This window comes from Canis lupus, chromosome 11 (assembly GCF_003254725.2).
Source record: "Canis lupus dingo isolate Sandy chromosome 11, ASM325472v2, whole genome shotgun sequence".
Taxonomy (NCBI): domain Eukaryota; kingdom Metazoa; phylum Chordata; class Mammalia; order Carnivora; family Canidae; genus Canis; species Canis lupus.
This window is the reverse complement of record NC_064253.1, coordinates 48,872,214-48,882,419: the sequence shown is the minus strand read 5'-3', so window position 1 is coordinate 48,882,419 and position 10,206 is coordinate 48,872,214. Positions and strand designations below refer to the sequence as shown.

Below are 10,206 nucleotides of genomic sequence, written 5' to 3'. Positions count from 1 at the left end.
CCCATTCATCTCCTTTAGCATCCCAAAGATTAAGCACATGTTCTGTTCAGCTATAGAATGAAATTGTAAACACGCTGCACCACTGACATCACAGGACGGTTGCCTATAAAACAAGACTTCTAATGCTGGGCTTCAGCTGCATTTTCTCACAGGTCATCATGCGTACCCAGGAGATCAGTTGTCTGAGCAACCTCTAGATCATGCTAACACTGTGCTACCAGAGCAGGGTGGATGACAATGTCTGGTGGGGCAAGAGGAGGCACGGTGATAAACTCCAAGTTAGGGTCTCCAGTTAGTTTTATAGCAAGCCACAGGAAGGAGCCTTTCAAAGTTTTGGCAGAAATGTCATAGTACTGAAGGTTCTTCTTTTGGTGGAAGACAATCGATTTTGCCTTAACTTTTCTGTCCTTAATGTCTACTTTGTTGCCACACAGTGCAATAGGGATGTCTTCACATACTTGAACCAGATCTCTATGCCTTGATGTAATCCTTGTTGTTATATCAAACATAATGGCATACCAGGCTTGGATGTCAGAGCCATCTCTCAGCCCAGCAAACTTCTCCTGATCAGCCATATCCAGTACCAGGAACTTAATAGGTCCTCTGTTGGTATGGAACACAAGTGGATGGATCTCAACACTCAGGTGGCCACAGACTTTTCAAATTGACCAATCAGATGATGCTTCATGGATGTAATTTTTTCAGTACCATTGCCAACCAATACAAGTGGGATCGGCACTTGGGGTTAGTTCTCCTTGCACAGCCATCATGCTCTTGCTTCCAGAAGTGTCTCCAGCCCATCTGACTGAGGCTGAACCACTTTTTATATATGATTGTTTTTCTCACTAATTAATTAGTAAAATCCTAGATGTGTGTTCATGTTAAATTTGCATGAAAATCATGATTTTACCTTTTTGAAAAATACACTCAGCAGCAATAAGTAAAAACTAGTAAATGAAGAAATGATAGAATCAGTATTCTCACTTTTTGCAACTCCTATTGAATTAATGGATTAGGCAACAGTCATCAGTTGCTAATGACATCACCTATTAAAAAAGAGACGATAGGTTATATTACCTTGTGGTGGAAATATACCATATCTTCTGTGAAGCAGTCCTACCAAAATTACTGAACCTGGATTTGAAGATACAGATCAATGAATAAATTAGGCTTCAGGACAATTTGCATTGTGTTATTAATGAAAATTTTTTAAAAACCAGCCCTTTTGGGCAGCCTGGGTGGCTCAGCGGTTTAGGGCCACCTTTGGCCCACGGTGTGATCCTAGAGACCCGGGATTGAGTCCCACATGGAGCTTCCTGCATGGAGCCTGCATCTTTGCCTCTCTCTCCCTCTCTCTCTGTCTCTCATGAATAAGTAAACAAACTCTTAAAAAAACAAATAAAGGAACCAAAAGTTTCCAATAATATGTTCCTCACCAGCAGCACCTTTAATGTCTCTACTATTTCTATCAGCAGTGTGTTTATGATTTAGGGATTCTTCAAAGTGAGATATGTCTTCTCTATTATGCTCCTCACCACCTTCTGTGTCCTTACTAAAAGGATCATTATTATCCATATTCCTACTAATGGTCTGTTTAAGTCACTGTAGGCTGTTTCTATCTTGCTTCTCAAAATTCTTTCAGCCTCTGCCACTACCCAGTTCTGAAGCCACTCCAATGTATTTAGTTATTGTTACAGTAGCACTCTACTCTCAGTACCAAAATCTGTATAGTTTTCTGTTGCTGCTGTGTCAAATGACCACAAACTTGGTGATTTAAAATAATATAAATTTATTATTTTACAATTTTGTAGGTTAGACATCCAACATGGATCTCAGGGGGCTAAAATCCAGATGTCGGCAGAACTGTGCTCCTTTCTGGAGGCTTTAGGGGAGAATACAATTCCTTATTTTTTCCAGATTATAGTGGCTGCTCACTTTCTTGGCTCATGGGCAATTTTCTCCCATCTTTAAAGCCAGCAATATCAGGCAGACTTCTTTTCACACTGTTATCCTCTGGATTTCTCTTTCAATTCCCTCTTTCACTTTTAAGGATGCTTGTGATTACTCTGGGTCCACTAGAATAATCAAGGATAATTTCCTTGTCTTAATGGTAGCTAATTAGCAACCTTAACTCCAATCTGCAAACATAATTCCCCTTTGCCAGGTAACCAAACATATTCACAGGTTCTGAAGATTAGGATGTGGACATTCTTTGGAGACCATTCTGCTTACCGTATATGTTCACCCTAGAAGGAGTTCCCCAGCACGCTGCCCATTTTGGCCACTCACACTAAAATGAGTCTGCTATTAGCAAATGCCTATGGATACAGACACTCTAAGTAACTTTTCTATTTTTGTAATGTAAAATATGGAGAGACTGTAATTATTCACTAGGTATTTGAGTAAAAGCTTCAAAGTATTGAAAAAATAAGTTTATCTGATCTGGAGAGAAGAAAATTAAACGAAACAACCTCACCTCCTCTCCCCACACACTTTTAATTAATAGCCTACAAAAATTCAAGAATACATTTGTATTCTACTCGTATACCAAGAAAATGTAGTGAAAAGGAATAACAGAGTGAAAAGAATTCCTAGAAATTAAAAATATGCATGCTAGCATAATTTTTTAGAAACCTTGCAATTGTTGAAGATATCTCTTTGAAAATATACAAGATGGAAGATCAGTCCAAGAAGTTCACTTTCAACTGATCAAATTTCCATGAGAGTGCTGAGAAGGTGAAGTGAAAAGTATTCCCCCCAAATGAAATTTTAAACTAAATTTACAGAACTGAAGGGAAACACATGTCTTGAAATAGGAAAGGCTTCTATGTGAAAAGAGACCTGACCTCAGACATCTGTGAGAAATTTCAGAAAATCAAGTATAGAGGATTCTAAAAGCTTTTCATAAGGGAAAGTAATATATACAATAAGATACAACTCGTGAGGGCGTGTCATCAGTACCACCAGAAGATGATAGAATAATTCTTTAAAGTTCAAAGTAAAAGTAACTCTAAACCTAAAATACTTATGCCAGCCAAATTATTAGTCATGAGTGAATATGAAATTTAAGATGTTCATATATTAAGGGATTCAAGGAAGTTTGTCTCTCATACACTCTTCCTCAGTAGAGGAATCAACAAATAATTAATTGTACTAAGAAGAAATAGGAGTGAGAGATTATATAAGTCATCTAAATCTTTATATAAATAGCAGAAAAGAAATGGAGAAAATCTAAATTTGAAATATAAAGATATAGCTATAAATATCTTATTTTGCAACATGGAGAAAACCATCTTTAGAACTATACAGAGCCAAGTTTAAAAGTCATTGCCTCTGGTGTGTAGAGTTAGGAGTGGAGAAAGTCAGTTGAGAGGGGGTAGATGATGATTAATTCTCCTAAGAAAAGCTTTATATCTCTAAATGACTTTTGTATTTAGGGCTTAGAAGAAAAAAAAAGATGGCATCTGCTGGCTGGAGCCATGGAGAGGGAGAGTGTGGAGAAGGTATCTGTCAGCCTCCATCCCAGAGAACATCCCATCAAGCCCCCACAAGCTTCAGATGTCTGCCCCTCAGGTCAACATTCCTGGATAAGCAAGGTCTGAGTGCCCCTGGATCAGCCACTCCCTGTGGGCCCTGCTGAGGTGAGTGTGAGCTCCAGGACCCTTGAATAGTTCTTATTGGATAGCAGCAGCTCTGTTGGTCTGCTGGATGTGAGCCCTGTTGATTTTTAAAGCTAGATGTTTTGGGGGCTCATGTCTCAGGTGCAGGTCTTAAAAGTTGAGATTTCTTGATGTGAGGTTCAAACCCTAAGTGCCTTAGGGGAAACTCTGGATTTTCAGTTCCCTCTCAACTATGCGTCGGTGTGCTGGGAGAGGGGCTTATGACGAGACTGGTCCTAGCCTCTCCTGTTCCTTTTGATGTGGGCTTTCTCTCGTTTACTCAGACATGTCAAAGTCTTACAGTTTTTAGTGCTTTTGCAAAGGAAATTGTTCCATATGTAGCTGTAGACTTGGTGTAGGGAGAAAGTGAGTTCAGGATTCACTTTTGTGGCCATCTTGAACCAGAACCTGCCTTTTGAGCTTGGATATTAAATGGAGAAAAATGAGAAAGCTGAAGGAGAGGAATCAATTTTCCTTATTTGTATTATCAGTCAACATATGGGTAATTTTCATATTATGATACCCGTAGCTTCAAAATCTCTGGATTTTAACTATAGAATTAATTAGTGTACTAAGGCTCTTTGTCACTTGAGTTTTCAAGCTAAAAACTAGATTAACTATAAATGCTTCAGTGTTGCCTATAAAGTGAGTATCCTAGCGACTAAAATGTATCCCAGTAATTAAAGCCTCCATGGCAGCAACATTTAGACAGCAAGATAAGTAACTGAATTATGAGAAGTAAACATCTAGCCATATGTTTATGGTCACCTTATTTGAGTGGTGCACAGCCTCGGTGCATAGTCTGTAAGAGTGGGCCCTTCAGGACCTGTCAAAAAACAATGAATTTGCTGTTCATAGTTAGATCAACCTGTTGAAACTTCCAAAGACTATTTAAATTTCATGCATGTGCACTGTGTGATTTAGGTTCAGAGTCAAGTATTTAAATTCATGAGCTCTACCCTAGCTGATAATTCCTTCAGATACACCCATTGACAGCAAAGTAGATTTGTTCTCACAATAATAAATGTTGGGAGAAGTGGGGGAAGTTATAAATGGAAAAGCCTCTTACTGATGGATCTTAAAAGCTTCCAAATCTTTTCTAATTCCAAGATTGTCAGTTAGTGTGTGTATGTGTGTGTGTGTGTGTATAGTATATATAGTATAGTAGTATATATAATATAGTATATATGTACAGTATAGTATATATGTATAGTATATATACTATACATGTAGTTTATATATAGTATTATATTTATATAGTATATATAGTATATATGTATAGTAGTAGTATAGTAGTATATATAGTATAGTATATATAGTATATTAGTGTATATATATACTTCTATGTAGTGTATATATGTGTGTGTGTATATATATATATGTCTTCATGACTAACATATATCACTCAATATACTACTAATAAAGGAGTTAAAGATAGAAAACTGAATAACCAACCACTGTTTTACCATAAAAAGGGGTACATTGTGGAATTATATACTGGTAATAGGTCCAAGATTTACTTATCACAAGTTGACGTCATGATTTTGATTTTGCTTTGGAAGTAAGATGATGATGACTCTAAAAAGCTTCAGTCCTGAAGGGGAAAAATAACCCTTGCTGTCGTTTTCTGCCCATTTCTACTATTGAAAGATAGTGTGGGTGTTATTCTGGCTCCAAAAGACAGGCTTGATTGGAAGTCACTTTTGCCCCACAGTGTGTTGTGTCAGTATAAACTTTTAATTCAGTTTATGGATCTCAACAGCCAGTTTATAATGACAGCAAAGTGATTGGTTGTATATCATCTGGATACATTAAATATATCATTTCTACCGACTGACTCTGAGAGAGTGTAGTCAGGAGGTTCATGTATAAATATGATCTGTTTTGAACAATTATTTAACACAAAAGTAGGGAAAATAAAAATTTTATGACAGTGCAATTGAAACTTAAGACCTGTTTGAAAACAGGTTAAATGTGGATATAGCAAATTCTTTTTTTTTTTTTTTTTGGATATAGCAAATTCTTAAGTGAGCACATAGATACTATTTAGAATTAAGGAATGCATCATGTAATTCGGAGTCACTGTCAATCAATTGTAAGAGGTTGCTAAAAAATAAAACATATAAGAAAAGGATAAAAATTATATAAAATAGAAACAGAATCTAGAAATCAGTATGGTGGCATGTGTAGGAGAAATATTAATAAGAAAAAAAATTAAAAAGAATTAGGTTAAGGGAACTCTAAAACTGGCTGACTCTGATGAGGTGGAGAAAATCTCTCAAAATGTGGTAAGGGGATCCCTGGGTGGCGCAGCAGTTTAGCGCCTGCCTTTGGCCCAGGGCGCGATCCTGGAGACCCGGGATCGAATCCCACATCGGGCTCCCGGTGCATGGAGCCTGCTTCTCCCTCTGCCTATGTCTCTGCCTCTTTCTCTCTCTCTCTCTCTCTCTCTCTGTGACTATCATAAATAAATAAAAATTAAAAAAAAAGAGTAAAAAAAATGTGGTAAGGACAAAAATATTCCTTTCAATTTTCCATTGATTGATTAATGGTTAAAAATGATGTAGTATATTACTCAGCCATCAAAAAGGAAATCTTGCCATTTGCAAGGACGTGGTTGGAACTACAGGGTATTACGCTAAGTGTAATAAGTCAGTCAGAGAAAGACAAGTACCATATGATTTTACTCATATGTGGGATTTAAGAAACAGATGAACATAGGGGAAGGGAAAGAAAAATAAAATAAGATAAAAATAGAGAGGCAAACCATAAGAGACTCTTAACTATAGAGAACAAACTGAGGGTTGCTGAAAGTGAGGTGAATGGGGGAGCTGGTTAAATGGGTGATGATGGGCTTTAGAGAGGGCACTGGTTGGGGTAAGTAATGAATCACCAAATTCTATTCCTGAAACCAATTCTAGACTATATGTTATATAACTTGAATTTAAATTAAAAAAATGTTCCTTTCAATTAGACTTATATATTTACATTATTAAAGAATCTGTTTATTGTTTATTTTAGAAACTAGAGGAAGGCATGAATGCCAAGAATATTACCAATATAATTTGAAAAATGAATTTGGTTAATATCATATATCCTTTTCAGAAACACAGCTACCTTCCTAATTCTACTATGATTTCCCATTTGATCTGCAATACTGAAAACATTGCTAAGATGTGATTTTCTTTAATATAATAATATAGGCTACAAAAAGAGTTTTTTTTAGCAGTATCAGAAATGTACACACTGCTCTGTAGGAAGTGACATTCAGTGTCAGAGTAGAGTCTAATGTACAATGTTTCTTGTGTTTTAATATTTTATGGATTTTTTTCCCCTGCAGTTGAAACATAGCACATGAAGTTTTGGAAAAAAAGAGAATTATTTAAAATTTTTTGAGACATAGTTTTCTTTTGCAATGAGTGAGTATTACTAGGCATTGCACATAATTAGGCTAGAGGATTCATTTTGTAAATGTAATTCTCTGTGTAAGAAAACTGCCAAGACTTTTTTTTCCATTTAATATTAGAAAAATGTAAACTTATGCAAATCAAACAGAATAGTGTACCCACCGCCCAGTTTAAAGAATTATCTAATTTTTTGGTCATTTTTGTTTTGTTTTTCCACCCATCTTTACTGGATTTTTAAAATAGTTTTTGTTTTTGTTTTTTGTTTTTTGTAAAATTTACTACATTGAAATGCACAAATGTAACCCACACGCAAGATGTAAAAAATCCTCTAGAAACTTTCTTTCTGTCCCTTCCCAGTCAATGGCCCCCATCCCCGCAGAGGATTAATTTTGCCTGTTCTAGAACTTCAGGTGAATGTAATCATAGTTGCACTTATTTGCACTAGCTTCTTTCACACAGCATAATGTTTATGAGATTCATCGATGTTGTTGAATATATTAGTGATTCATTCCTTTTTACAACTGAATAGTATTCCATGATAAGAATATACTGCTATTTGCTTATTTACTCTTCTACTGAAGGACATTTGAGTTACTTCTAGTCTAGGGTATTAGGAATAAATCTGCTATAAACATTCTTATACACATCTTTTCATGAGCTTATGTTTTCATTTCTCATTTTTTATATGTATTAGAATTGCTGAGTCAAAAGTAGGAGTACGTTTAATGTGGTAAGAAACTACTGGGCCTTTTCCTGAAGAGATTGTACCATTTTATATTCCTACCAGAAATGTGTTAGTGTTCTGCCTGCTACACCTTCTTGCCAATAGTTAATGTGGTCAGTGTATTTAATTTCAGCCATTCTAGTGGGTGTATAGTAGCAGCTTGTTATAGTTTTACTTTGCATTTTCTTCATGACTACCGATGTTGAGCACTTTTTCATTTGCTGATTGGCTATTCAGATATGTTCACGTATGAACTCTTGGTTTAGTGTTTCATCCATTTTTAAAATGAGGTTGTTTGGCCTTATTTATTGGTAGTAGTTACTTAGACCTTCCGGATAGAAGTCCCTTGTCAGATTTATGTTTCACAAGAATTTTCTCTGAATCTGTGCCTTGCCTTCATTTACAAATATTTTTTTTGATGAGATCATTTTAATGAAAATATTATAATTTTAAGTTTTTGCTTTCTGTATCCTGGGAAATCTTTTCCTTTCCAGAGTCACAAAGATATTCTTTTATGATTTCTTATAAAAACCTCATAGCTTAAGCTCTTGGATTTCAATCTATGATCCTTCTTGGAATCATTATTATGTATGGTATGAGGTCAAGATTAATTTTTTTTCTACATGGATATTCAATTGTTCTTCCCCATTTTTGTAAAGATTTTTCTTTGCACATTCAATTGTTTTGTTGTCTTTGCTGAAAAGTAGTTATTCGTATAACTTTGTTCTTGCTTTTGAACTCTATCTGCTCCATTTATTTATTTGTCTATCCATAAGTCAATACCACATGATCTTGGTTACTATAACTAATACAAGTCTTCCAAATTTGGTTTCCAATTTCAAGACTGTAGATTATGGTTAAACATAGTTTTCCTTGTAGCTGGCTTCCTTCTCATATTTATATATTTATATATGTTTTTAAGGTCTAAATTGGTAAGGATTTATTTTAGAAACTTTGGATTCCAGATAAACAAGGAATTTGCGAATATATACATACATATACATATACATATACATATATATACATATATATATACATATATATATATATTTTGCTCATGCAGAGATTCAATGAACAAGAGCTAACATTGTCTTGCTATTCACAGTCAGTTAAGAGTTGGATTCTTGGTTTTGACTCAGGTCATGATCTCAGGATTGTGACACTGAGCCTGCATCAGGCTCCACATTCAGCAGGGAGTCTGCTTGAGATTCTTTCTCCCTCTCCCTCTGCCCCTCCTGCTTATACTCTCTCAAAAAACAAAAAAACAAAAAAACTTTTTTTAAAAAAGCTTTGATATGTCAAACTGAGTTATCAATATGTCCTCATGGTGAAAATTTGGAAAAGAGGGAAACATTAGTGGAATTCTGATTGTTATCTGCCTTAGTTTAAATTCTCAAATTCTACTTGACTGGGAAGGAAAATCAGGATCCACTGGGTTTTAAACGTAGTGACTTAAAATTCATAAAATAAATATTGCCTTTGTGCATGGGAGTTTGTTGAAAGATGGAATACGCTTCAGGTTGTTAGGATGAAAATGTAATGGCCTGCATTAAGTATGGAAGGAGCAGTCATATCACATAGAAAAGTATCGCTCTACTTGAAAATTTTCTATTTCTGTGTATTTAGGGAAGTCCAGAGCTGGCCACAGTCCTCTCCATCTGGCACTTTACTATTATGAGTTTGTTGTCACTAACTTCTTCACTTTTTATTTAGCATATTGACCTAAGAGTCAGCTGGAAGTAATGAGCTGCCATGATGCTGGCAGCCTCTTTACTGCAAAAGGCTTGGGATTTTCTCTCTGCTCCTTAGTTTTTGAGTTTCTAAGTTTAGGAGGGATTCTCTTTGATTCTTTGTGGGCATATTTTCTCTTCCCAAAGCCTAGACCATGGACTTAGAACACCTTCCCAGTTTTTAGCAATGAAAGATTTTTTTCCCCCGTCTTTGAATATTTCTTTGGTCATCAATGTAGAAAATTGGGGCTTGGGTAGATTAAAAACATCAATTTATGTCATCTGTGCAAAGTCAATTATCCATGTTTCATAATGTGTAAGGAAGACTTCCTATGTAGAATTAAAGAAATACCTGTGGTAATTTGCAAATTACTCTACATATTCATATTTAAATCAAAGAGGAAAAATATTACACTTTTAAAACTTTTTTTGGTATGTAAGCCTATTCTTATCTTGCAATAAGATCTAGGTAATGATTTTCTTTTAAAGAATTGTGCTAATACAGGTTTTAGATTTACTATCCTAATAAACCTTGCTAGGTAGACAAAACTCATTGTCCTTCATGATGACTGACAGAAATTAAATGGTAGTTAACAATTAGTTGGTTTCTTTGAAGTCCTGGGAATTTACTATGGTTAGGAATTAGTTTCTCCTTTATGCAGAAACCAAGTCATATTTTAAGAAAC

The 10,206-nt window shown here is 35.3% G+C and overlaps 1 protein-coding gene across 1 annotated transcript; it reads right to left on the bottom strand.

The window, feature by feature from the left end:
* Window positions 1-203: 203 nt before the first annotated feature.
* LOC112650572 (GTP-binding nuclear protein Ran-like) lies at window positions 204-509 on the bottom strand. The gene has a single exon (XM_035696899.1). The coding sequence runs from the start codon at window positions 507-509 to the stop codon at window positions 204-206; it is 306 nt and encodes a 101-aa protein (XP_035552792.1).
* Between the last annotated feature and the right edge of the window lie 9,697 nt (window positions 510-10,206).

What these genes read in the sequence shown, in the direction of transcription:
- LOC112650572 (XM_035696899.1), bottom strand. Translation starts at nt 509, where the DNA reads ATGTTTGATATAACAACAAGGATTACATCAAGGCATAGAGATCTGGTT.